General features: G+C 46.0%; 1 protein-coding gene across 3 annotated transcripts in view; it reads left to right on the top strand.

Moving 5' to 3' along the window:
- PPP1R12C (protein phosphatase 1 regulatory subunit 12C) overlaps positions 1–26,094 on the top strand; it is a 47,987-nt gene extending 21,893 nt beyond the window's left edge. For 2 of the 3 annotated variants that reach the window (XM_032235621.1, XM_032235623.1), the window contains exons 7-21: positions 2,513–2,598; positions 5,937–6,079; positions 6,164–6,258; positions 10,478–10,666; positions 15,477–15,571; positions 17,378–17,468; positions 17,731–17,868; positions 18,782–18,872; positions 19,116–19,237; positions 19,405–19,463; positions 20,644–20,752; positions 20,885–20,989; positions 22,334–22,384; positions 23,445–23,495; positions 24,279–26,094. In XM_032235621.1, coding sequence (XP_032091512.1) covers positions 2,513–2,598; positions 5,937–6,079; positions 6,164–6,258; positions 10,478–10,666; positions 15,477–15,571; positions 17,378–17,468; positions 17,731–17,868; positions 18,782–18,872; positions 19,116–19,237; positions 19,405–19,463; positions 20,644–20,752; positions 20,885–20,989; positions 22,334–22,384; positions 23,445–23,495; positions 24,279–24,365 — 1,512 coding nt within the window. In that variant the 3' untranslated portion in view covers positions 24,366–26,094. The remainder of the gene's footprint in view (positions 1–2,512; positions 2,599–5,936; positions 6,080–6,163; positions 6,259–10,477; positions 10,667–15,476; positions 15,572–17,377; positions 17,469–17,730; positions 17,869–18,781; positions 18,873–19,115; positions 19,238–19,404; positions 19,464–20,643; positions 20,753–20,884; positions 20,990–22,333; positions 22,385–23,444; positions 23,496–24,278) is intronic. The other variant, XM_032235622.1, reaches the window with a different exon arrangement.
- Positions 26,095–26,560: the final 466 nt, after the last annotated feature.

The following is a 26,560-nucleotide window of genomic DNA, read 5'->3' as shown; positions in this document are numbered from 1 at the left end:
CGTGGCTGATAGGACCATCTTTTCCAACCAGAATTGATCCCACCTGGTATATACGTGTTTCTAGAGAATCTTCTAGTAATTCCATACTTTTGAAATAATGAGCCGACAGCTGGGTTTTTTTCAGTGATGTCATTCCCTTCCAGAAGTTAGATTCGCTCCCATCCTTACAATATTTCAAAAATATGTTAAAACAGCTTTTCTAGACAGCATTTGGGGAGAAGCTGGAATGGCTTCATCCAGTCTTTCCTATCTTGGCAGCTTTAAGATGGGTGGACTTCAGCTCCCAGAACTCTACTTACAGCCACGCTTGGTTATGTTTTATTTGATTGTTCCAGCTTCTACTGTGTTGCATTTGTGCTCTTGTGTTTTTTATGCTCATTGTTAGGTGCCAGGAGTCCTTATGGATTCAGGGGCTATAATAGTTGCAAAACCAACAAATGCATTTTTGGATCAGAACTGTTAACTTTTTCAATAATAAGCTTCTCATTGGTGAAATTCGATTTTAATGAGTTACCTATTTACTCCATATCATTTTAGCTGCCTTTCTTTACAGTAATTCATTTCAGATTTCTTACACAGTTATATGCTTGCTGATACAACTCATCCTAATAATGATTTAATTGTAGGGATTCCTTAAGATGTGATTTTTATGTTTTTATGTAAGCTTCCTTCAAAGAACTTTGGGCTACATAAGATATGATAAACCCATGGGTGGGGGATGGAGGAGATTAAGTACGGCCTGGCTCGCAGGTCAATTTTATATCAAAATTGTCTGAATAGAATAAGTGGGGTTTTTTTTCCCGTGGTGTCCTGTTATTGTAAAACAGTTTTCAGTTGTTGCCTTTCCTGATGAGTTTTAAGCTCTAACGTAAAATTTGTGTGTTTGGCCTGTGCATAGATATACCAGAGTTGCCTTAACTACTACAGCTGGTTTTTTAAATCATGCTTTAGTTAAATTTGACAACCATTATATATAGCTGAGACTTTAATCTTATTTTTTTAAAAGTCAGCTGTTTAAGCTTGCCTATACTAACGTGTATTTTGTCCTAAATATACCATAATCCATTACTAAGAAATGCTAATTTGCTCTGTGTGTGTGTGTGTGTATTGTACAGATCAGGCAACCAGGAAGCCTGCATTTGCTTTATGTAACAGCTTTGGCTACTCAGTGGATGTGGGTGAACGTTTTTTTTTTTAAAGCATTCCGGTGCATTTATTTGTTTCATTGACGTATAAGGAGACACACCTCCCAAACTCTCTTTCTTCCATTGCCTTTTTTGCATGGCCCTCAAGAAACAGCGAGAGTTAAATGGAAGGCTAAAGAAATACCGATGACCCTCAGGGCAAAAGGTCAAAGAGGGAGAGGCCAGCATGCCTGTCAACCTAATTTGAGTTTTGCCAGCCTAAAGGTTGCATTTCTGAAACTGCAGGGTGGGCCTCCCAGAAGTGGCTGATTGGGGGAAGCAGATCAGCCTCCCTCTTCATCTGTTTCAGGCAAAAGCTTGACTGGTAGGGCGGGCTGGGCGGGGGTGGAGGAGAAGAGAAGAAAGAGAGAGAGAGAGAAGGGCTGGTTCCCAAGGGAAAGCAAGCAGGATGGGCCTCCCTCCTGCCTGTCGGCTTTCTGCCCTTTCCAGCTGTGGATTGGAACCAGATCAGCCTCAAGGTCCTTTGCAAAGCTTGAAAGGCGCTTTCTTTGCATTCTTTCTTTTTGTAATTCGACTTGGAAGTTTTCCTATGAGAACCAGTTGGAGGAGCAGCCTGTCCCAATAAAAGACAGGAGGGGAAAGGGGGGTGGGAGTGGAGGGGAAGGAAAGGGAGGGTGGAAGGGTGAAGCTGCATCTGAAAGGACTCCGGGAGTTCAAGGTCCTGTCCCACCTTCTGAACTTCAAAGGCCAAAGAATTTGCAGCATTTTTAGTTGCAAAAAAGCGCATCTGCAGAGGAAAAAGAGTGTGATTAGAGACCAATGGAATGGGGAGGGGAGTTCCTCTCTTTTCTTCCCCCCCCTTCCCCACCTACAGGAATTATGCACTGAAGATTAAGGACTGACTCAGGGTCTTCTACCATAAACTCATAGCATTGAGGGCCTCAAGTCAAAGCCTCTGTTCTTAAAAGGGACGAACCAGATTGATATCCCTCTAGTGGCTGCCATCTTATTAAAAATAGCAATAGCACTTAGCACATACAGCTGCTGTACTCTCAGTATTGTTTGAGTGGTTTACAGAGTCAGCATGTTGCCCGCAACAATCTGGACCCTCATTTTATCCACTTCGGAAGGATGGAAGGCTGAGTCAACCTTTAGTCAGTCAGGATCGAACTGCTGGCAGTGGGCAGAGTTAGTCCACCGTTAGTCCTGTGAAGATAGCACTAGCTGCTGCAGATTAATTTGCCCCCTAGTATTTCATATACAGAGGAGCAGATTTTGTCACATCCCACCAGACAAAATCTATAAAGACTGCATTGTTAAGTGGAATAAAAGTTTTGATTTTTGATCTCTCCCCTTTTATTATTTAGTTGCGCAGCAAAAAGGAAGCCCATCGGCAGGCTGTGATTGACACGAGCTTGGAACAGGCCCCCTCGTATACAAGCAAGCATCGAAGGTCAGCACTAGATTATCATTAGATACTGTACTGTTATAGAAAATACCAAGTCTTCAGTTCCACTTAATTCCCTAGCCTCAGCCTTTGCTTTCAGACACTTGTAACTTAAAGTTTTGATCTAGGTTTTTTTAGCCATGGAATCAGATGTGTGAAATCCACGCCATCATACCTCCAGCAAATCTTAAGTGGCAAGACAAGTTTGGAGGGAGAAATCTTTTATTTGATATACAGCAGGTTTGACAAGCGTTTGCCGCAGAAGTGTTTATGGTTTGAAATTGCAGCTGTCAGATTGGTCTTTTTGTTTGTGGTTATATGTTGAGTCTGTGCAAATTACAAGCGCCTGTTGTGAGGAAAGAAAATCTACCAAGAATCTTTGGCTGTCGTGCTTGGAGTAGAACTTGGTTGGCCACTTGCTGGGTCATTATGTCGGCAGTTTTTGGATTTGTAAACAGATTGTTGGCCTGTTTATGAATGTTCAGGCATGGAGTAGGGTGGCCATTTTCTCATACGACTTCTGCCGTAGGAAACATTGTAGAGTGTAAGACAGTGTTTCTTAACCTTGTCAGCTTTAAGCTGTGTGGACTTTCAACTCCCAGAAATCTCCAGACAGCAATGCTGAGAGTTGGAAGTTACCACAGCTTATATTTGCTGAAGTTGAGAAACATTGGTATAAGGCAGGGATGTCAAACTGGCGGCCCGAGGGCCGGATGCATCACATGTAGGCCACGCCCACCCCAGCTCCAGGAAAAAAGTCACGTGATGCCGCAGGTTTGACACCTATAGTATAAGGCCGGGATGGAGAATCTATGGCATGCGTGCCATTGGTGGCATGCAGAGCCATTTGTCAGTGCATGGGAGGCATTGCCTATCAGCTGGGCAGCGTGCATACGCGTGCTGGCCAGCTGAGTTCAGCCTTTTTAAAAGCCATTTTTTGCCCTCCCCAGTCTCCAGAGGCTTTATCGCCTGGGGAGGGCGAAAAGAGCATGCACACTGTGTGTGTGTGTGTGTGTGTGTGTCGCGTTGCATTTTGGGTGTGGCATGCCAGCACACAACCCCCCCCTGCACTCTCCCCTCTTATGTCACATGAGCCAAAAAAGGTTCACCATCGCTGGTATAAGGCATACAAGTCCTTTACCGTCAAAGTTGGAATTAAACCAACTTTGAGTGATGTTATTGTTCTTGCACTTTCACCTATGTGGCACTGAGCACACATGAGTACCACTAGTCTTTGATTATTGAGAGGGATTGGGACTGAGATTTTCATTTGCTAAATAATGTGGCCGTAAAGTATAATGTCACGCATGACATAGTGATGGAGATTCCAACATTTCGGGTTGCTGTCTTTAAGTGAATCTCCGTGAATTGTAAAGCATGGATGTCATATGGTCGCCATTTACAACCTTCCGCTGGCTTCCCCATTGACTTTGCTTGTAGAAAGCTGTCAGGGTTGCAAATGGTGATCACGTGACTATGGGATGCTGCAGTGTTGAAATTGTGAGCTACACAAGGAGCACCTGGATCACAATCGCATAACTGCTGGAATGCTGTGGCCATCAAACTAAAAGGGCCAGTCATAGCTATCGCTCACTCCATTGTGAGTTTGAACAGTCACTGAATGAATGAGTGGTTGTTAAATGAGGACCACCTATGTGTTCTTGGATCTAGACTGGTTGGATGTTTCTTAAATAGCAGTAGCACTTAGACTTACCGTGTTTCTCAGAAAATAAGACTGAGTCTTATTTTCTTTTAGGCTTGAAAATAAGCACCTGGGCTTATTTTCGAGGCGGTCTTACTTTTTTTGAGGTGCAGCAGGCCAGACTCAGTGCGCTGGATGCGCCATGGACACACCATCACCTCCATTCATTTGTGCTGAGCTTGAGGAATGGATGACCGGCAGGAAAATCCCCCTCCCTGTTTTCCTCCTGATCGCCAAAACGCCTCCATTCCAAACGCTGGAAGGTCCAAATGGAGGTGACGGTGTGTCCAGCTCACCGAGTCACCAAAAAGCCTCCCGCAAGCCTCCCAAAAGGAGTGGGGAAAGCAAAGCAGCTGGCTGCACAGCTGCCGGCTTCAAGGAAGTGGCCCAACAAGCAGAACTGCTACACCCGGAAGGAGAAGGGCAAAATTTGCGCTGCCCCAAGGGGCCAGCGGTCTCCCCACACAGACACCGCTACTCGTGCTGGCCACACGCATCCCCTGGGCTTATTTTCGGGGTAGGCGTAATATTAGGTCCACCCCCCAAAAAAATTAGGGTTGGGCTTATTATGGGGATGGGTCCTATTTTAGGAGAAAAAGGTTATATACCCCTTTACAGTGCTTTTACAGCCCTCTTTAAGTGGTTTACAGAGCCAGCCTATTGCCCCCAACAATCTGGGTCCTCATTTTATCCACTTCGGAAGGATGGAAGGCTGAGTCAACCTTGAGCCTGGTGAGATTCACACTGCCAAATTGCAGGCAGCCGGCAGTCAGCAGAAATAGCCTGCAGTACTGTCCACTAACCATTGCACCACCACAGCTCTTTTTAAATAGCCTGAAATGCATATTAGAAAATAAAAAGGAATATATTATCTCAAAGACAGAGATTTATGTCATACCAATTGGAGTTGGGCAACTAATATATTTAAACAAACAAATAAGTAAATAATCAGTCCTTCTCCAGGCCTAATTCATTGTAGTAGAAGATGCCAGCCAAGAAATAAGAAGCCATAGATTCGTGATGATGAACCTATGGCAAGTGTGCCACAGGTGGCATGTGGAGCCCTCTCTGAGGGCATGTGAGCCAGCTCAGATCCACTGTGCATGCGCGCGGGCCTCTCACTGGATAGCTGATTTTTGGGTCTCTGCCGCACATGCGGGAAACACATGTACATGTGTGTGGGGGTCATGCATGCGGGGGGGGTGTTTCCCCTTCCCGTGGTCCATTTTTTGTCCCAGGAGCCTTCAGGGAGGCCCTCTAGGCCCAAACAGTGTGCTGGGGGAGGTGTCGTGCGCATGCGCGGGAGGAGCATGCGTATGCGGGGGTCATTCGGGGGACGTTGCATTATAGGCGTGAGCACACACGTGATTTTGGCACGCAAGGACAAAAAGGTTAGCCATCACTGCCAAAGAATGCTAACCTGCTTCATCAAGTAGTAACTTGAACCAAGTGATAACTATGGAAATGGAAGAGATAGAACCAAGTGGGTGACTGCATGGTTTGGAGTTATCACCTTGCCATGTTGCTTAGTTTGGCCTGAGTACCTACACAACTGGCTCTGTGACCTATACCTGTGGCAGGGTAAGCGAGCGAGATCTTTCCAGCTTCTTCTCCTGTCCATCCCTCCCTTTGATTCTCCTAGGAGCTCCGTGTGCCGCATGAGCAGCAAAGAGAAGATCTCCGTCCAAGACCAGTCAAAGGAGCGGAAGACCTTGGGTACCATTGCTGTTGGCGAAGAGGAAACCAGCTCGGCTTCGGAGGGGGATGAAACACCAGAGTCCAATGGTGAGTGGAGGGAAGCCGTAGGCAGCGCCCTCATCCTGACGGGACACAATGGGCTGATTGCTAATTGCTCCCCATCTCTTGCAGAAGTGAAGGCTGTTCCCCCAGCAGACAGTGGTGCAGTGAATGGAGTGTCTGTGACTCCTATTAAGCCTCTCTCCCCGTGTCCTCTTGGGCCAAAGGTAAGGCAAGGCATCGTGGCAGCAAAGGGAGTCAGGTGTTTTTGAACTTCCTCTCTCCATTGTCTCAGTTTCCTTCTACAGCTGTGGGTCCAGATAGAATCATTACTGGTACTGTGATGTAGTTGAAATCCAACTCCTCCATCCACACTCTAAACAATTTTACTAGAGCCCAAGATAGAGGCTGACAAACACACTTCAAGGGCTCTAGTCGCTTTACATTCTCAGTTCATTCATGCCGCTTAGTACGGGATTGCAGGTGCTAGCAGAGGCGGGATTCTACCAGTTCGGATCGGTTCTGGCCCAATCGGTAGCTCCGAACGATCAGCTGAGTTCACTCCGATGATCACACGTCAATGTCATAAATCAAGGACACATGACACTGCAAATGGCCATAAATATGGGCCAGTTGCCAGGCGCCCAAAATTCAGTCATGTAACCAAGGATGTCAGAACTTTGAATCTAGGCTTGCAGTCCCTTTTCCAGGGTCCTACGTAACTTTGAATGGTAGCTAAGCAACCGGTAGTAAGTTGAGGACTACCTGTAGAGGAATTTCATTGGTAACCTTAGTCCTGCACTACACCTCTAAATAAAGGCATCATAATTTTCCCCTTAGAAATGTTACATTTTCATTCAGTTTTCCATGGTCGCTTGCTCTTTGGCACAAAGCCTGTGATGAATTCATCTCAATGCACTTTTTTTAAAGCATCCCTTCACCTAGCATGCTTGATTAACCCTTTATTGCTTGCTCTGACTTTCCCCCTGCTTTTGGGATGCTGCCACAAGCACGTCTAGGGACTACATTTGCAAAGAGGCCTTTTTTGGTCGGGCCTCCTCCTCCTGCCTCCCCCATTCTGTTGCATGTCATCTCTTAACCTGCGCTGTATAAAATACCTCGAACATTCTGTTTTCCTTTCCCCTTTTCCCTGTTCTGACATTTTTCCCCCCCCTGTGACCTCCATCCATCGTGAAATGCATTCCTCCTCCTCCTCCTCCTCGCTTTCTCATTCCACCTGCTCACTCCACCCACAGTTTGTTTTCATTTTGCCTCTGCTGCCTCTCCCAAGCCCTCTGGTGCCTTCTTCCACATGGAGGCAACGCTTGCGTAAAACAGGGATCGTTCTGGTGCCACAGAAGGGGCAAGTGACTGCTGTGAGAAAATGAAGAGGGGAGCCAAGAGGGGTGAATCTTTGCGCACTTGTCTCCAGGAAGCCCAAAGTAGGGCTTTAAAAAGAAAAAATCTCTTAATCCGCTGTTGGTGGCTGACTCAGTCTTCGACTGTGAGTGGAGTGGAGAGAGGCTTCTTCACAGGAACCCCTGCCTGCTGTTCTCTTGGCTGTTCATCCCTTTGGTGTCCTGTGAGATTAAAGGAAAATCCCGACTTTGTACATGCCACTGTGGGAAAAGATTCTGGCAAGCATCTCCTGGAAACAGGATGCGGGGCTGCTGATAACGCTGCAGTTCCCTCTCTGCCCACTGTGGGGAGCGGTGCTTTTGTTTATCTGTGCATATGAGAAGAATGCTGGTGTTTGGGAAGAAAGAGTGGTTTAAGCAGCCTTAAGACGCCCAAGGGAGCAAAATGAATAGGGAGCTAAGATTATAAACTATTGGGGTCAAGCGGTACTTCAGTAAGGAGGTCGGCCCTTGGGCTACAAGAGTTACAAAGTCCAAAGCTGTTTGATCTTTCCCTGGCAGATAGGGGGAAAGGAGAGAAAGAAGTGTGTTATAACTAACACAGCTGGGGAGTGGGAAGGATAAAGAGGGAAGCAGTAAACAGTAGCAGAGTTGGAAAGGACCTTGGAGGTCATCTAGTCCAACCCCCTGCTGACGCAGGAGATCTGTTCTAGGGATTCAAACCACCGAACTGCCGACCTTTCTGATCGACAAGCTCAGTGTCTTAGACACTGAGCCCACCTAGTCAGGCGGAAAAAAATGGTAGCGACGAGGGTGGGACGTTGGTCCCACCTTATACTCTCCATTGGCAGGTTGGTGACTCTTCTCCAGCGTTACTTTTGAAGGAATGTAACTCGGGAAGATTGCCTACCTGTTCAGAAGATATCCAGATATAGTGAATTGTAGAGTTGGGCTGTGTGAAGCAGACAAGGGAATCCCATTCAACCAAAGCAAAATTCTCCCAGAATGGAGAGCCTGGGAAATGGCAACGGACATGATTTTTCTAAAACTTCCGAAACTTCACACTTCTGAAAGTTTGGTAACGCAATAAAGGCAGTTTTCCAGGACCTGCTGTTTCTTCTGCCCTGATAGCATTTTGAAATTCTGCGTGTGTTGTGAATGTGATTCTGGGCAGCTCTTCTCAAGGCGAGCATTAAGCTCTTCCAATTTTGGAACTTGCATTGGCAAGGACTTCATGATGGGATGCGAGGGACAGGTAGCCTTGGACTCTGGATGGTCAGAAATGCAAGAGGTCTTCTAGAAAGACTTTGGGGGCAGCCTTGTGTGTGGGTGTGGGTGTGGGTGTCTCAGTGGTCCCTCATACAATGTTTATATTAATGTAAATGTGCATTGTTGGGCAGCCCTGCTTGAGAAGTTGCTTCCTAACGATCCCAGGACTACTTGCTTCTAAATTGTATTCTAAGCAGCTACATATATATATATAATAGAGTGATTCCTCCATTGTTTCTCCTTTCATTTGTTTGTTTGTACAAACAATAATTTCTACAGTGCCCAGAGGAACCTGAAGCAATTTACAGTAAAATAAAAATGTCAAAACTCAGATCTTATCCAGCCAACTAAGCACCTTAGAACTACCTGCACTCATGCATTCTGCCAAATATAAAAGGTTTTAAAAGCCTTTCTGAAGGTTGGTAGGTTGGCAATATCCTTCATCTCAAGAGGCAGTTGTTTTTAATATATGTAAGAATGTCTTTAAGAAAAAGGTTTCCAGGAATTGCTGCTTTGAGAAGATGGCAGTCCTGGCTCCTTTCACCTGAGGTATAGTTCAGCCTGAAATCCTACCTCCGTGTTCAGGCATGCTCTGGAACATCTGAGGATGTGCCAAGCAGCTATTCCTCAATAATCTCTGAAAGCTTTCAGATGATAAAAAGGGATCTTCTGATAAGGGCAAGGCTTTGACCCTTTCCTACACCATCTGCTTTGGAAAAATGAATCGGAGCCCCTGGCTAGATGACTATGGAAGTACTACCCTTCTTGCCTTGAAACCCAATCAATTCTGTTTCTTCTCAGATTGGTACCCACCCACACACACACATACAGCACTGCTTCTCCTGTAATTCATCAAGAGAGAGAGAAGGGAAAATTAAAAATTGCCACTTTATCACCGAGTTAGGAGTCTGGTGTATCTATTGCAAGCCAGAATTTTGGGGTTGTTTCTTCTCTTACGACAGGGGTCTCCAAACCTGGCAACTTCAGTTCCCAGAATTCCCCAGTCAGCATGGCTGGTTGAGGAATTCTGGGAGTTGAAATCCACAGATTTTAAAGTTGTCAAGTTTGGAGGCCCCACTATCTTAAGGAATCCTCAGTTATTCAGGTCTTGAATTCCTTGTCCTGGCACAGAGGTGTCAAACTCAAGGCCCGGGGGCTGGATCTGGCCTGAGAGGTTCTTACATCTGGCCTGCAGGGCCACCCTGGAAACAGTAAAAGACTGGTCCGTGGTGCCTCTGCCAGTGAAAACGGAGCTCAGTGAGGCTGTTTGTGCCTCCCCTCACCCCTGGCAGAGGAATAGCAAAACAAACTAAAATCAAAACGAAACAAAAGGAGAAATGTTTCCCCTTTTGCATTTGAGCATGTAAGAATGGGCAGGAAAGGAGAAAGGGGAAGAGGAAAGACAAAAAAAGAGGGGAAGATGGGAAGAGAGCAAGGAAGGAAAAAGAAAGAAAGAGGAAGAAGAAAGGAGAATGAAGGGGGAAGGAAGGAGCTTATAATGAGGGAGGGAGGGTCTGGGGGAAGTCCTGCCTTAGCACTTGGACACCACAGGTGCCCCCCCCTTGTGACATGAGTGAGCTGGCCACGCCCACCCCAGCCCCTGAGGTCAAACACAACCCTGATGCGGCCCTCAACGAAATTGAATTTGACACCCCTGTTTTAGCCCAACCTCTGTGCCCACCTTGCTCCTTCCAGTTCCGTTCTTTTAAGTGAGAATTCCCTTCATCCATCCTGACTCCCTTTCCTTCCTTTTCTCTCTGCTTCCTTTCTTCGTCCCCTTCTGCTCCACCCCTCCTCCTCTTCTGTTCCTCCCCACCAGTTCATTGGAGGTCCCAGCCGCACCACGGAGCCAAGTAGCTTGCCAGCTCCAGCCACCTGGAGGCAGAGCCTGCGCAAGACCAGCAGCTTCGGTGTATTGCAGGATGCCAAGCTGGATGAAGGGGCGTCCAAGGGGGGCAGCGGCATCAAGCGCTCGGCATCCAGTCCTCGGCTTGATACAGAAGAAAAGGTGAGTTGGGCAGAGACAAAAGTCGGTTGAGAGGCCCGGTCGGGCACGGACAGCCTCACCATTAGGTTAAACTATATCATTTGTCTCAGGCGGTTGATGATTCCCAGAGTTGTCGGCAGTCATGTGTTGTTGGAAACACCTTTGTAAGACTTGGCCTGCCATGCACCTCTAAGTGCACCTCTGCTGCACTCAGGTGTAGTGGAGGGTGTCCTCGAGAAATATGAAAGTCTTGGATTGCTCTCCCTTCATCCAAGGAACAAGAGAAGGGTGCCAGCTTATATGGCCCCTAGACAGGGCAATTGGCCCTCGTGCCATAAGGCATTTAAACAGTAGCCTTTCTTGTCTTATCTGAATCCAGGCAAGGGAAGATCCTTCAGTTCGTGGGGAAGAGTTGGTAAAAGGTCCAGGCTTATATTTGACAGTTTCGGTTTCTGTTTCATTTACCCACTTTCTCATCAGTTGTCCAATTAAATGTCTTCTTTTTTTAAGTGCAGAGAAGAGCAACTAGGATGATTAAAGGCCTGGAGACTAAAACATGGAGAAGGGTCACAGGAACTGGGTAACGCTAGTCTATAGAAAAGAAGGGTTAAGGGTGACATAGCAGTATTCCAGTATTTGAGGGGATCGATTTATATTCCAAAGCACCAGAAGGTAAGACAAGAAACAACAGATGGAAACTAATCAAGGAGAGAAGCGACCCAGAATTAAAGAGAAGCTTCCCAAGCAGTGAGAACAATTAACCAGAGGAACAGAATGTGGGTGCTTCACCAATGGAGGTTTTAAAGAAGAGACTGGACAGCCATTTGTCTGAAATGGTAGAGAATATCTTGCTAGAGCAGTGGGGTTGGAATAGAACAGTGTTTCTCAACCTTGGCAATTTGAAGATGTCCGGACTTCAACTCCCAGAATTCCCCAGCCAGCACTCGCTGGCTGGGGAATTCTGGGAGTTGAAGTCCGGACATCTTCAAGTTGCCAAGGTTGAGAAACACTGGAATAGAAGACCGTCAAGGTTCCTTCCAGCTTTATTCTGATTGATTGATCTCCTTAAACAAATAGCAATAGCACTTAGACTTACATACTGCTTCATAGTGCTTTGCAATATTCTCTAAAAGGTTTACAGAGTCAGGATCTTCCTCCCAACAATCTGGGTCCTCATTTTACTTCAGAAAGATCGAAGGCTGGGTGAAATTTGATTTACAATTTAAAAAGGAGGCAAGATCAAAGGAGACTCATAAATAGGTCTAAATGAGCCCGCAGTACCAGATGAAAAGCTGAAATAGCTCTAGATTTTATCTCATAATTCTAGGCAATATCAGCTGGGTAATATTTAAAGAAAGTATTTCATAATGGAGGTACCTCTGAAGAAGGAAGTATTGCAGAGTAAGGCAGTAGGAAATGATCTTAATTTTCAGTCAAGAGATGTAGACTTTTGGAGATCCTAGTTTGAATGGTATGCAAGCCGGCCACTTTGAAATGACTTTTGTTCTATATGTACTGTATTTTTCGGAGTATAAGAAGCACCAAGATTTTGAAGAGGTACATTTTTTTTAAAAAAAAAAATTGCACTCTGCAGACCTCCCCAACCTTCTGCACACCTCATTTTTTGTGAAAAATGGGACATGCAGAGAGTTTGAGAGGCCTGCAAATTGGTGCTGGGAAGGGTGTGTGTGAAAAAACGGCCTGTTTTTTGCCAAAAAAGGGGACATACATAGCCTTTAGGAGGCTTGTGGAGTGCTTCTGGGGGCTGGAGGGGGGGGCAAAAACGAGCAAAAAACACCCCATTTTTTTGCTCAGTTTTGCCCTCCCCAGCCCCCAGGAGCATTTTGCAGGCCTCCCAAACCTTCTGCATATCCATTTTTGTCAAGGGGGCAGGGTATCGGGAAGCCAAAAATGCTGTATTCAGTGTAAAGGACACACCCAGATTTTCACCCTCTTTTGGGGGGGTAAAAAGGTGCGTCTTATACTCCAAAAAATACAGTAATAGGAACATCTGGTACTTTCTGGTTTGTCATCTTCTACCACTTTTGGTAGAATGACCTTCTTACTTTCATGATTGAAAACCCATGAACAGCAATTGGAGAGATGTTGAGATCCCTCAGGAGGAGGGGGGGAGTCTTTTGGTCCTCCAGGGTAGAGCACTTTCATATCTAATGACATATACAGGTAGTCCTCGACTTAGGACCACACTACAGCCCAAAATTTCTGTTGCTAAGTGAAATGTGTGTTAAGTGAGTTTTCCCCCATTTTACAACCTGTCAAGCCACCGTTGTTAAGTGCATCACTGCAGTTGTTAAATTAGTAATACAGTGCATTTGGCTTCCCCATTGACTTTGCTTGTCAGAAGGTTATAAAAGATGATCATGTGATCCCGGGACACTGCAACCGTCATAATATGAGTCAGTTGCCAAGTGTTTCAGTTTTGATGTGACCGTGGGGGTGTTGCAATGGTCATAAGTGTGAAAAAAGGTTGTACGTCACTGTTTTCAGTTCCATTGTAATGGTCACTAAACAAGCTGCTTTAAGTCGAAGATTACCTGTAGGAGAAATGCCAATTACTGCTCACAAGCAAGACATGTGCTGTACCTGTGGGAAGAAAGGTCATAAAACGGGACAAAACTCACTTAACAACTGTGTGACTTAGAAACATACATTTTGGGCTCAGTAGTGCTCATAAGGGAGATGGCTCAGTGACTAAGATGCTGAGATTGTCAGTCAGTGAGATCGGCAGTTCAGCGGGTCGAATCCCTAGCGCTGCGTAATGGAATGAGCTCCTGTTACTTCTCCCAGCTTCTGCCAACCTAGCAGTTTGAAAGCACGTAAAAAATGCAAGTAGAAAAATCGGGACCACCTTTGGTGGGAAGGTAACAGCGTTCTGTGCGCCTTCAGCGTTTAATCATGCCGGCCACATGACCATGGAGACGTCTTCGGACAGCGCTGGCTCTTCGCCTTTGAAACGGAGATGTGCACCGCCCCCTAGAGTCGGGAACGACTAGCACATATGTGCGAGGGGAACCATTACCTTTTCCTTAGTGCTCATAAGTTGAGGACTACCTTGTATTTTTTTTTAAGTTTGAGGAGCAGGAGTTTCTGATGTTCGGAAAGCTTCTGCAACTTACAAGAGATGATGTTGCCCAGATAATCAGCCTTCTAGAGCAGAAAGTCTCCAACCTTGGCAATTTTAAGACTGGTGGACTTCAACATGCTGGCTGGGGAATTCTGAGAGTTGCAATCCACAAGTCTTAAAGTTGCCAAGAGTGGCACCTCGAGTCTTCTTAATGGCTGACCAAAGAACGGCTAGGTACATTTAAAAAGAAAAAACAACTCCAAGCAAAATACGTGTAGTTAAACCTCTGACAGACTCGTAGAAAGGGCTGGAAAATCGCCCTTACTTCTTTTCTAGTGACAGTATCCAGCTTTAGGGCACCCCAGATGTAAAATGGCTGCCTCGTCTTGGCTTAGATCAATGTTTCTCAACCTTGGCGACTTTAAGTCCTGTGGACTTCAACTCCCAGAATCCCCCAGCCAACTGGCTGGGGGATTCTGGGAGTTGAGGTCCACAGGACTTAAAGTTGCCAAGGTTGAGAAACACTGGCTTAGATAAAATGGATCAGGTTCGGAAGAGTTGGATTCACCTGTTCTAAGGTCAGAATGGGTTATTTTAGGATGGGGAAATTCCACCACACCACACTTTGCCCACTTCTCTTTGTGAACTATGAACTGCTTTGAGAACATGCCAAATATTGCTGCCTAAAGTTTTCAAGAGCCGGTCTTATTACTTCTGAAGTCTTGGGGCAGGTGCAGATCATATTTACGGCGTGGGGTTTTTTCCCCCATGATGCAAACAAAGCCAGAACCGTGGTTGTTGAGGAAGAAGAAACTCATTTTCGTGCTTAGCACTTTTTTTTTTGGTCAAAAGCAGAACACTTTCTTTTTCTTTTTCTTCTACTTACTCCCTCCTTTCCGACCTCAGATCTAGCAGCTTTTAGCCCTGTCGGTGTGCTCTAGCCTGGGTTTGTTTCCCTACCAGCGGGGTGGATTTTCAGCATGGGGTTTCAAGGACACGGATTTCGCCACCAGTATGTCTCTGCTGTGCCCTCTTTTTTCTTTTCTTTCTCTTTCCCTCCCTCTCCCTCCCGATCCTGTCATTGCCTGTATTATCTGCAGCAAGACATCCAAGAGCTCTTGAAGAAGTGGAGCAAGAATCCCATTGGCCCATGGTTAGCCAATAGGAACACAGCTTCTGAGCCAGCTGGTGACCCGGTAGGAGCCTCTACCCATCAGAGTGGGCGGCTGGATACCTTCCTTACTAGCTTTGCTTGCTTTGGGCAGGGGAGGGTCAAGCGTGGGTGGGTGGGTGGGGTGGAGGTCCTTAGCTTGAGATCCGTGGACGTAGAAAAGGAAATGGGCACCAACAACCCTTGGTGGGTATCACTTACAGTCCAGGATTCTACTGGAGATCCTTTTGTTTCAGTTTTCCTTTCACCTTTGCTCTTTCCCGCACTCTTTTAACATTTTTTTCCCCCTTCTTCTGTCTGGGCCACAGCCACCCTTGTAAGAGAGGCAGTGTTGAAGCTTTTTGGGTCCTTTCTCCTTCATCCTTGGTAGAGCAGTTCACTAGCATTAAGGGAGAGATATCCGTGCCCTCCCTGTTACAGAAATGCAGAGTTCGCTTTAGTGGGCCCCTCCTGAATCTCCACCTAGCCTCCGAGCAGCCACCCCCCCCCCACTCCTAGTCCAAATAGAAGGTCACAGTGAAACAGCTGTCAATCATCATCTATACTTCCTTTCCTTTTTCCATCTTCTTTTACAGAACAAAGAACCACGCCTGGCACGAGTAATTCCAACTCCCACTCGCCGGATCTTTGCCCTCCCAGATACAGAACCCCACCGAGATCCCCGGCGCACGTGAGTAATCTACCATGAATAAACTAAAATAGCTTGAGAGGCCTAGATTGGGATCCTGTTCAGACATGAAACTGGATAGCCAGAAAGGAACAATTGGCTTTTCCCAGGCAGGGTGGATACTCGCCTCTTCCTCTTCCCCTAGTGAGGGTGGATCTCTTGATGTTCTTGAGTGGTGAAACCCACTAAGTAAAAATGAGTTAGGAGATCTTTGATCCTCCAGATGTTAGGTTTTCTACTCCCAAGTATTGCCAGCTGTTTACCATATTAGCTACGGCTACTGCGAGTTTGAAGGAAGATTTGCTTCTGGACTTCTAAGCATTAGGATAGATTGGGATACTTTTAGTTTCTGAGTAGAGAATGGACGCGGTGGCTCAGTGGCTAAGACGTTGAGCTTGTCGATCAGAAAGATCGGCGTTCGGTAGTTCGAATCCCTAGCGCTGCCTAATGGAGTGAGTTCCCGTTAATTGTCCCAGCTTCTGCCAACCTAGCAGTTTGAAAGCATGTAAATGCAAGTAGAAAAATGGGAACCACCTTTGGTGGGAAAGTAACAGTTTCTGTCCGCCTTCGGTATTTAGCCGTGCCAGCCACATGACTACAGAGACGTCTTCAGACAGCGCTGGCTCTTCGGCTTTGAAACAGAGATGAGCACCACCCCCTAGAGTCAGGAATGACTAGCACATATGTGGGAGGGGAACCTTTACCTTTAGAGAATGGTATCACTGAAAGATAGAAATATTTGGGAAAGTGAAGCTGTTTTGCTTTCCAGTGAGCGTTACAATTTCAGTTAATTTATTCGGTCTTTTAAGAGCACCCTTATCAATTTCAAGTAAGGTACTATATCAGTTTCCTTTTTAGTGTTTGCAGTTTAAAACCTTTCAATACCTGTCCTGCCTTTGGAGAAGAAAATGGAGCCAGAAAGTTCGTTAGGTATTTTTGCTGACATGGCAAGGGGAGGGAGAACATTGCCTCAGAATTAATGCAAACAACAGCCTCCAAGGGACCACTAGCCTGAATTTCAGAGAGCAATGGGTTGGTGTCGTGAAACCTCACAGACGTCAAGGAGGCCCCTCTAAATATTCTCTTGCGTGTTCGTTTTCTCTCTGTCTCTGTCTGTCTGTCTCTCTCCTCTCCCTCCCTCCTTCTCTTTTTCTCTTTCTGTCTTCTTGCTCGCTGCCCGCAGAAAACTTAGAAGATGGGCCTTCAGATGAAGATAGATACAGCCCCTGCCCCATACCAGCCCCCCTCTTCCACTACCATCAGCTCTAGCATGGATCCCTGGGATCGCCGAAGGTGGGCCAGGGGCAGGCAGTGCAGAGAGCTCTTAGGGCCATGATAGATGGGTGACCCTGAAAGTCAAAACGGGCTGATCTCTGTTGGTGCAGTTACTATCCTGATCCTCTGTGCCTTAAATTTCTGTGAGTGGCTTGTATTTTTATTAACTTTCGGCACTGGTGCTCAGGTGTCTGGTTCATGGCGTCAGTTGGGAGAGTGTTTTGGCCAGACACCTATTCCCTCTCCACCTGTTACATTTCATTCCATCTCTCTGGGCCGGCTAACTGGTTTACTTGGCAAAATGGAAGGCGTTGGTTTTTTTTGGCCAGGAGAAGTGGAGGAAGCCAAGCAGAAACCAAAAGGCAACTAATACTTGCAGAATGTACACAGAGCGTCCTTTCCCTCCTGTTCAGAGGTCCCGCCAATGCAGTAGCTCTACAAGGCTTGGCAGGAGCTGACGGGGGGCCCTCGAAGCTGTAGAAAGTATGAGGGGAAACTGTATGTGATGCCTAACCACCAGGGTCTTCCTGCTAGGTCATACCAGATGCCAGTGAGAGACGAAGAGTCTGAATCCCAAAGAAAGGCCCGTTCTAGGCTCATGAGACAATCCAGGCGTTCCACACAGGTGAGACTTAGGGCAGAAGAACCTGGCTGAAGCTTGAAGGTGATGCTACCAATAAGTGGCACCAATTCAGGCCCTGCTTTCTTGACCTAACTTGAAGCCTCACAAAGAGTTCTGCTGTCCATTGGCCACCATCCCATCAGCCTCTTCCGAAGGGCATGGTATTTTTCTGATGGATGCACTTTCCCTTTTCTCTCTCCCTCTCCTCCCTCCCCATGTTCCACCCCTCCCTTTTTCTTTTGCCTCCCCCGTGCCCTCCTTTTAGGGAGTAACCCTTACGGACCTAAAGGAGGCTGAGAAGACCATGGTCTGGACCAGTGATTCCAAAACTCCTTCAGAGCAGAGGAACAAGGAGGATGAAAAGCGGGACAAAGATGGGGAACAGCAATCTCAGGAGACCACGGTAGGGATCCGTTGGGGTGGATGGGTTGCAGTCCGGCCCCTCCAGCATGGTAAAAAGTCCTGGGCAGGAGATAACCTGATGTAATGATAAATGAATCAGTGAAGAGATTTGGCCTGTTCCAAGACAGGATTATGTATTTAGCCTGCTGCTTGGGATACAGATCCTTGCAAAGAGCCTCTAAAAAGAAGAAGGAAGTTGCCATTGCCAGGCTCTGTAGGACACTTACCGTATTTTTCGGAGTATAAGATGCACCAGAGTATAAGATGCACCAAGATTTTGAAGAGGCAAATTTTTTTAAAAAAGTTTTTGCACTCTACAGACCTCCCCAAAACAGCCTATTTTTTGTCAAAAAAGGGCATGCATAGCCTTTAGGAGGCTTCCAGAGTGCTCCTGGGGGCTGGGGGCAAAACTGAGCAAAAAACAGCCTGTTTTTCGCTCATTTTTGCCCTCCCCAGCCCCCAGAAGCACTCTGGAAACCCCCTAAAGGCTACGCATGGCTGTTTTTGCAAAGGGGACGGGGTTTTGGGAGGCCAAAAATGCTGTATTCAATGTATAAAACGCACCGAGATTTTCATCCTCTCTTTTTGAGGGAAAAAGATGTGTCTTACACTCTGAAAAATACAGTAACCCTTTGGGATGGGATGGAGAGGGAGGGGACTCCTGGCATTCACAAAATGTAGCTTCCCTTGTGAGTCTCTGCTAGCATTGGATTGAATTGAGGATGTGATGTATTTTGCCACGTCCTGTGGAGTACAATAGTGGCACTCATCACGCAACCCTTTTCAGTCATCCCAAAGCTTTAGTTTGGCCCTCTACAAAATGTGGCCCTGTTGTCTTGATCCAGAGCAAAGCATGTTTGTAATTGGAGTTCCTTCTTATTTTCCCTAACTTCTTTCTCCTACACCTCATTCAGGACTCCGCTAGGCGATTCCGGCTCCTCAGTTCAGACAGTTCTTCAGTTTCTACTGTGAATCCGTTAGTGGTGAATTCGCAGCTCCAAAAAGGTAACCCTTGTATTCAGGTGAATATTTTCCTTCTTTCTTTTCCACCTTCGTTTTCAGTTTGCCTGCTTGACGTGTTTCAGTGTGGCTTTAGCTCCTTTGACCCCGACTGATTTCATTCTCTCCCTGTGTTTGCACAGTACCATCTCAAGGAGGCCTTAAAGCTTTCGTCTCCCCCAAGCTGTGTTGTTGAACTTGGGAGGTTGGCAGCCCAAACTCAGCTGCCTGTCTTGTTTTAAACTGCAGGAACAGAAGTTGATAAGGCTGGCTCTGAGTTGGATACAGACCTTCGGAACAGATTGGCTATTCGAGACCGCAGGAAAGGCCGGCGAGAGAGGCGCATCACTGGGCTGGGAGGAAACTCAGAGGTGAGCAAGAAGGTTCCCAGGACGGCGACCTGATGCACTGGAGAAGGGTGGAGTTCAGACTATGGATAGGAGGTTACAGTGGGGGATGCCTTTTATGTGCACCCACGTTTACTATGTGGATCCTCTTGAGGGCCTGTGAACTGCATTTTTTCTTCTTCTTTTTTTAGGGGGAAGAAGATGAAGACACTGAACAACCCCTCAATGAAGACCCATCCATGCATAGCAGGTAAATTCCCCAGTAGCAGTGATGTCAAACCTTTTGGTCTCAGAATGTCAAAAATTCAGAAAATGCCTGTAGCGACTTTGCTGGCATGTCCGTCTGTCCCGCCCTCTCTCTCCCTCTTCCCCCCACCCACCTCTCCCCTCTCTCTCACAAATATACACCTGAACAAAAGAGAAACAATTCATAAGAAGTAATAAATTATTTACATTTATTATTTAGTAAATAAATGCATACATGCTGTAATGATAAATATTTTTCGAAATGCCTATCCAGAGGAACACTGGATTGCATGAGGCCTGGAAACTTCAGAAAAGGCTCTTGTGTAGCCAAAAAGCATGGGAAATGACACCCCATTCTCGCATGCTTTTCAGAGGCCACCTGAGAGCAAGGCCCTCTTGCACAACTTCCAGAGGGTCTAAAGACCTAGCATGTCACCAAAATAGACATGGCGTGTGACCCGTGACCCACCTGTCAAAGATTCACCTTTGTTGCCCTGTAGGGTCTTAAAACCAAGGGGAGCAACAAACTCTGATTACGATGTCTGTGATTGCTATGTCAATAAAGGTTCTCAGCCACCCAGATAAATTTCCTGGAAGTTGAGTCATGACGACTGAGCTTCTTTAATTGTCTGTGGGCAACATTTCGCTGCTTATCCAAGTAGACTGCAAACTGAAGAAGGGACCTGGAGAAGCAGTGAAACATTTCAAACAAGCTACCATGGCTAAATTTCCAGAAACTCTGATCGCAGGTAGGTAGCCATGTAGCCATGGAGAGGGTGCAGCTCCCTCAGAGGCCAAAATGCTTGACCCATGTTGTATACCTGGGTGAGTTTAGAGAGAGGATGAAAACACTTAATTTCTCTCTTGAATCTCTCCCCATCACCCACCCCCAAAATGCCTTTTCCATTTTGTCACCTCCTGAAGTTTGTTTTATTCCAGAAATGTTAAGTTTGTTGTCGACTACAATCTCAGCACCCTTCTCCGAAGCTAGAAGAAACCCATTTCTGCATGAACACACAAAGCAGGCATATTTTGTTGTCCTTTTGTTAAAGCACCTCTAGACTTCTTGTTCCCCTTTTCAGTCTCTTTCTCCAAGTCAATATTGTACCTATCTGAATTTTGCGCCGTGCAAAGGAGCCAGCGGAGGGCAGTGCTGACTACCTCCCTCTGCTGCTTCTTTTCAGTGATCACTTAAACAGCCTTCTGCCAAACCGAACAGCACCTCCTGGCGGCCAGAGAGGGAACAGCACGCTGTCGGGCTGCAGAGAAGAACCAGACAACTATTACAAGAAAGTTAGTGCTTGGGGAAGGGGTTTTTATTTGCACTCACAAGGCAGGCAAAGGAATGCTGATGTATCCTGCACTTGTTTATCTTTCTCATTGCCTCCTTCATTTTTCTTTTTTCCCCCCACGTGTGTCTCTAAGCTGTATGAAGATCTCTTGATTGAGAATGAAAAGCTGAAGGAACAGTTGCAGGAGGCGCAGCTCCAACTCACGCAGATTAAGCTGGAGCTGGAAAGAGTGACCCAGGTACCAGGCAGGGCAGGATAGGGCAGGGCAGGCTCTTCATGGGAGAGCTGGAGGGGGGAGGGGGGAGGACTGAAGAGTCACATTGGGACTGAGAGCATCAGCATGCAACTCTGATGAAGATTGGAGAGAACATAGAGCCAAAATCTACTTTATTATTATTGTGGATAGAGAATATGGGGCTGATGTGCTTAAAGTCTAAGATCAGGAGTAGGGATACTCAGGTCCACTCTACGCAACAGAAGTTCTCTAGGTATCTGGGCCAGTTATTTATTTTATTTATATCCTACCTTTATTAGTTTTACAAGTAACTCAAAGCAGCGAACACACACAACACATCTTCCTCCTATTTTCCCCACAACAATAACTCTGTAAAGTGAGTTAGACTTAAGAGAGAGTGACTGGTCCAAGGTCATCCAGCTGACTTTCATGGCTAAGTTTTGAACTCGTGATCTCTTGCTTCCTACCTCTCAGGGTTGTTGTTGGTGAAAATAGGAAGATGGAGCACCACATATGCCTCCTTGCCAGCCTTCTAAGGTAGCCCAGAAAGGAAACATCCTATATAATCTAATTCTGTTTTATTGTAAATCTGTGTTTACAGAATCTTTGCAAGTCTGAGAATATAATTCCCTTGCCATCACCTTCAGTAATTTAGGGAGGATCCCTGTTGAGCTTCTTGCCTTGCCCACTCTACAGTGGTGGGCTATGCCCCCTCTTATCTGACTATTCTCTAGGCAGCATTTCTCCGCCCTTTCATCTTTCCCACATACCCTCACATTCCTTGATCTCCAGAATGAAAGGTCAGCAAAGTTAACAGGTAAACAAAATAGTGTACATTTGCTTTAGATTACTATCTTTCCAATTAATCTGGAACATTTTTTTTAAAAAAAACCACACAACCTATTGTGCTAAGTGATCTTGGATTGGCTGCTGTTTCTCCCAGTATTTGCAGTTCAGGTTCACCTGTGGCTATCTTAAGAAAGTGACTGAATTGATAGGTGTAAGATAGTTTGCCAAAAAGTAGCCCTCCTTCTAGTCCATGTGACGTTGATCCAATCTTTCCATCCATGAACTTGCTTGTAGAGTGTGATCTTCAGATGAGATGCACTTCTGGATTTTCTGTGATGCCCCCCACCCACAATGTGTAGGATACCCTCCCCAAATGATAAACTACTTCTGTCCCTCAGGTTTGTGTTCCTGTCTTCTCTAGGTTGTGTATTGTACGGCTTGTTTTATCAGTCATATCCTGTCTTCAGAGCTGCAAAGGGGGGGGAGGGTTATAAATGTTTAAAAAAAAAAGCACAGAAATTATTTTGAATCTTTTTTGTGTTGTCTTTTCCTTGCCAGAGACAGGAGCGTTTTGCTGAACGACCGGCTCTCCTAGAACTAGAGAGATTTGTAAGTATTTGTTCCTCCCTGCCTATTCCTTCCCCTCTCCTGCATTGCCAAAACTGATCTACCAAACAGGTGATGCCACTTTTGGGATAAGCCTGTCAGTGAGGCTGTTGAGGAGAGAACGTGACTGACAGGGCATTTTTACACCCTTTGCTAAGGGCTGGGATTTCAAGGCAAACATGTACACCTTTAATCTAGATTATTAGAGATTATCTAATAATCTAAATTATTATCAGAGCCGAGGTGGGGCAGTGGTTAGAGTGCAGTACTGCAGGCCACTTCTGCTGATTGCTGCCTGCCTGCAATTTTGCAGTCGAAATCTCACCAGGCTCAAGGTTGACTCAGCTTTCCATCCTTTCGAGGTGGGTAAAGTGAGGACCCAGATTGTTGGGACCAAATATGCTGACTCTATAAACCGCTTAAAGAGGGCTGTAAAAGCACTGTGAAGCAGTATATAAGTCTAAATGCTATTGTTTTTTGTATCTCCCCTAGAGGAAGGAGAGGAGTTCATGAATATCTCCTGTGTTACAAAAAAATGACCAGTATATATGGCCTGTATAGGAACGGAGTGGCTCAGTGGCTAAGACACTGAGCTTGTTGATCAGAAAGGTCGGCAGTTCGAATCCCTAGCACCGCGGAGTGAGCTCCCATTACTTGTCCCAGCTTCTGCCAACCTTGCAGTTCAAAGGCATGTAAAAATGCAAGTAGAAAAAATAGGAACCACTTTTGGTGGGAAGGCAACATGTTCTGTGTGCCTTCAGCGTTGAGTCATGCCGGCCACATGACCACAGAGATGCCTTCGGACAGCACTGGCTCTTCGGCTTTGAAACGGAGATGAGCACCACCCCCTAGAGTCAGGAACGACTAGCACATAACGTGTGAGGGGAACCTTTACCTTTACCTATATATGGCCTGTAGGAATTCTAAACTGCATAACATTCAACTTAACCCAATTTTATTCTATAGAGGTTGATTTCTCCCCACTCAGTACAAATGCATGCTTAGGATTCCTTTTCTGCATCCACTCTCACTTCATCTCTTTGTCCCACCTGTCCCAAACCAGGAGCGTCGAGCTTTGGAAAGGAAAGCTGCTGAGCTGGAGGAGGAACTGAAGGTAATTCCTCTCTTGTTGAGGGAGCCTCTGCACTGGTTGAATGTAGCCTGGCTGGGAGCAAGGGAGGAGGAGGAGGAGAGGGCAGGGAGGAAATAGATTTACAATACAGTTAGTCCTTGGCTTACAACCACAATTGAGCCCCAGATTTCTGTTGCTAAAGAGGACCATGGTTAAGTTGCCACTGTTAAGTGAATCACTTCAGTTGTTAAGTTAGTACCAGGGTCATTAAGTGGCTTCCCTATTGACTTTGCTTGTCAGAAGTTTGCAAAAGAGGAATAGATTAGAATTATTTATTGGCCAAGTGTGATTGGACACACAAGGAATTTGTCTTTGGTGCATATGATCTCATTGTATATACAAGAAAAGATACATTTGTCAAGAATCATGAAGTACAACACTTAATGATAGTCATAGGGTACAAATAAGCAATCAAATCATACTAGGAAACTATCAGCCATAAGGATACAAGCAAGAAAGTTACAGTCATAAGTGGGAGGAGATGTGTGGTAGGAACAATGAGAAGATTAATTGTAATAGTGACCCCACATTACCGTAACCATCATAAATACAGGCCAGTTGCCAAGCATTCAGATTTTGATCACGTGACCATAGGGGGGATGTTGCCGTGGTCGTAAGTGTGAAAAGCGGTTATAAATCACTTATTTCAGGGCTGTCGTAACTTCAATCAGTGTTTATAAAAGAATGGTTGTAAGTCGAGGACTACCTGTAACGGAAAGAGGTGCCTTTGGAGTTTGACTTCTGTGTCTGCCTCTCCCCTCACAGGCTCTTTCAGATTTGAAGGCCGACAACCAGCGTCTGAAAGACGAAAACGCCGCTCTTATTCGTGTGATCAGCAAGCTCTCCAAGTGACCACCGGCTGCTGTCACTGTCCCCCATTCCCCGTCCCCCGGTTTCTCTGTGAAGAGCAGGGACCTTCCTCCGCACACCCCACCACCACGTGTACCGAGATCCTGATAGGGGTGCTCACCTCCCACCCACCACCCAGACACTCCAAAGGTGGGCTTTTTCCCAGGCTCGGCCAAATAGGCACCACCAACTATTGTTTTCCCCCCAGAGGTTTGTCTTGACGCCCCGCTTCTCCTTTCCCAGCCCTTCCCAGAGACAGTATTTATTTTGTGGCTTCCTTCAGTGATGCTCTTTGCTTTGTTGCTTTTCCTCCAGGGAACAAGGGTCGTAGGGATGATAGGGAACAGTCTTTCTGGGGACCCATAGGAGTGGGGTGGCCACCATTCTTGCTGTGGGGAAATGTGATTAACAGGCCTTCTTGACAACTAGGTGGTTAGGGTGTCCCTTACGGTTAAACTTGGCAGCCCCAAGAGCAAGGTTACCCAGTAGCGGCCACGCCATTGGTTGGAAGAAATATTTCAGATCCCCAGAGTTCTTCCATCACCACCATCCTGGCTAGCCATCCTGGTAGGCATTAAGGGATTGGGTGGAAGGTGTCATCTGGTCTTTGCAAGCTAAAAGAAGTGAGCAGTTGGATTGTAGCAGTCTCAGCCAGCCCAGAGCCATGAGAGATCTCTTGGCCATTCATCAGCGGTGGCTGGAAAGTTGTGTCTGATTAACCTGTGAGGATGACAATGAGTATCAGTGGTTGAGTGTGAGAAGCAGCAATGCTGAGGAGATTCTGCTCCTTTCTCTTTGCATCTTAACACTCAGGTGCAAATATTGGGTTGTCCCCTCTCTGGTCTTTGAATGTCTATAAAAGTCAGGTAGATTTTTCAGAATTTGTACCTGGGCTTTCTTGCCTAACTCAGGCCAAAGGAAACCTGCCTCTTCCTTCCTTCCTTCTTTCCTTCTGCCATTTGGACCGTAGCCTTCTGCCAACACCCAGCCTGGTGATGAGGCTGGCACTATCACCGTGAGGTTTGAAGCCAATAAGAGAGGCCATAGCCAAAAACCACACTTGACACGGTGACATGAATTGCCAGCCTTCACTCCTGTTCCTCCGGCAGCTGTGCCTCCTTGACCTTTCATTTTCTAGCTCCCTGGGCACCATTTGTCACCCAGAAGAAATCTGGAGTTCCAGCTTAGTGGCTGTCCCATATTTTGCTTCCTTGCACGCATGCAATCCAATACTTTCAATGTTAAAACTGAGGGCTAGAAGTACTTCAAAGTGAAACTGAGGGCTAAAAGTAATTCCAAGAGAAAAACGGGTCCAAAGTACTCCCCCGAAAATCCTGTTTGTGTCTGTGTGTGTGTTTTTCCTGCGCTATCATGAGCCAAGATTCCTTTGCCAAAATAAATAATCCCTTCCTTTTCTGCCATGCCCCCCTCCTCCAATTCCCCACTTTTTTTCCCCTCCATTTATCCTGGTCCGGGGACTCCCCCACCTCACTCCATAAATACCTGTACATAACAGAAGTATTTTCTATATGGCTGCATTGCCAACAAATACCAGAAGAAAAATGCAGAGAAACTTAAATGTGCAATATCGCATGAGTATTTTTTTTTCCAAAGAAGTCTCTATATTGTACTTGTTTATTTAGCAGCACAGCTGCCATTGTTTTAAAGAACAGGAAATTTAAATTTACCGTGTTTGAATATAATAAAATAAAAATAAAAATTGGTATTTGAATGCAGTCGTTTCTCCATGTTCTAAAGGTAGGCATACAAAAGGATGAATAGATTGTCCTTCCTCAACCATGTGCTCTCCAGTTGCGTTGGACTTCAATTCCTGAAAAGAGAGTTTAGTTAGATGAAGGTGGGCAGTTACGGAAACTTTACAACCTATGGACTTCAATTCCATGCTGGCTCAGGAATTCTTGAGAGTTTAAGTCCACAAGCTGTAAAGTTACCATAGTTGCCCACCTCCAAGTTAGACAAAAACTTGGAGGACACGTCTACTAACGGTTATATGCAGACTCCACATTGAGAGGTATTTTCAGTGTGGTAATTGTGGAGCAGCAGTCGAAGAAACCATTAAAAAAGCGAAAGAATATTTTGGACATGTGATGCGACACCCAGAAAAATACGGCATTCTTCATATAATCCTCCAGACAAAAAAACAGAAGACGTGGCTTCAGAATCTAAGGGACTGGTTT

Source organism: Thamnophis elegans, chromosome Z (genome assembly GCF_009769535.1).
Source record: "Thamnophis elegans isolate rThaEle1 chromosome Z, rThaEle1.pri, whole genome shotgun sequence".
Taxonomy (NCBI): domain Eukaryota; kingdom Metazoa; phylum Chordata; class Lepidosauria; order Squamata; family Colubridae; genus Thamnophis; species Thamnophis elegans.
The sequence above is the reverse complement of the archived record's forward strand: the minus strand, read 5'-3'. Positions and strand labels throughout refer to the sequence as shown.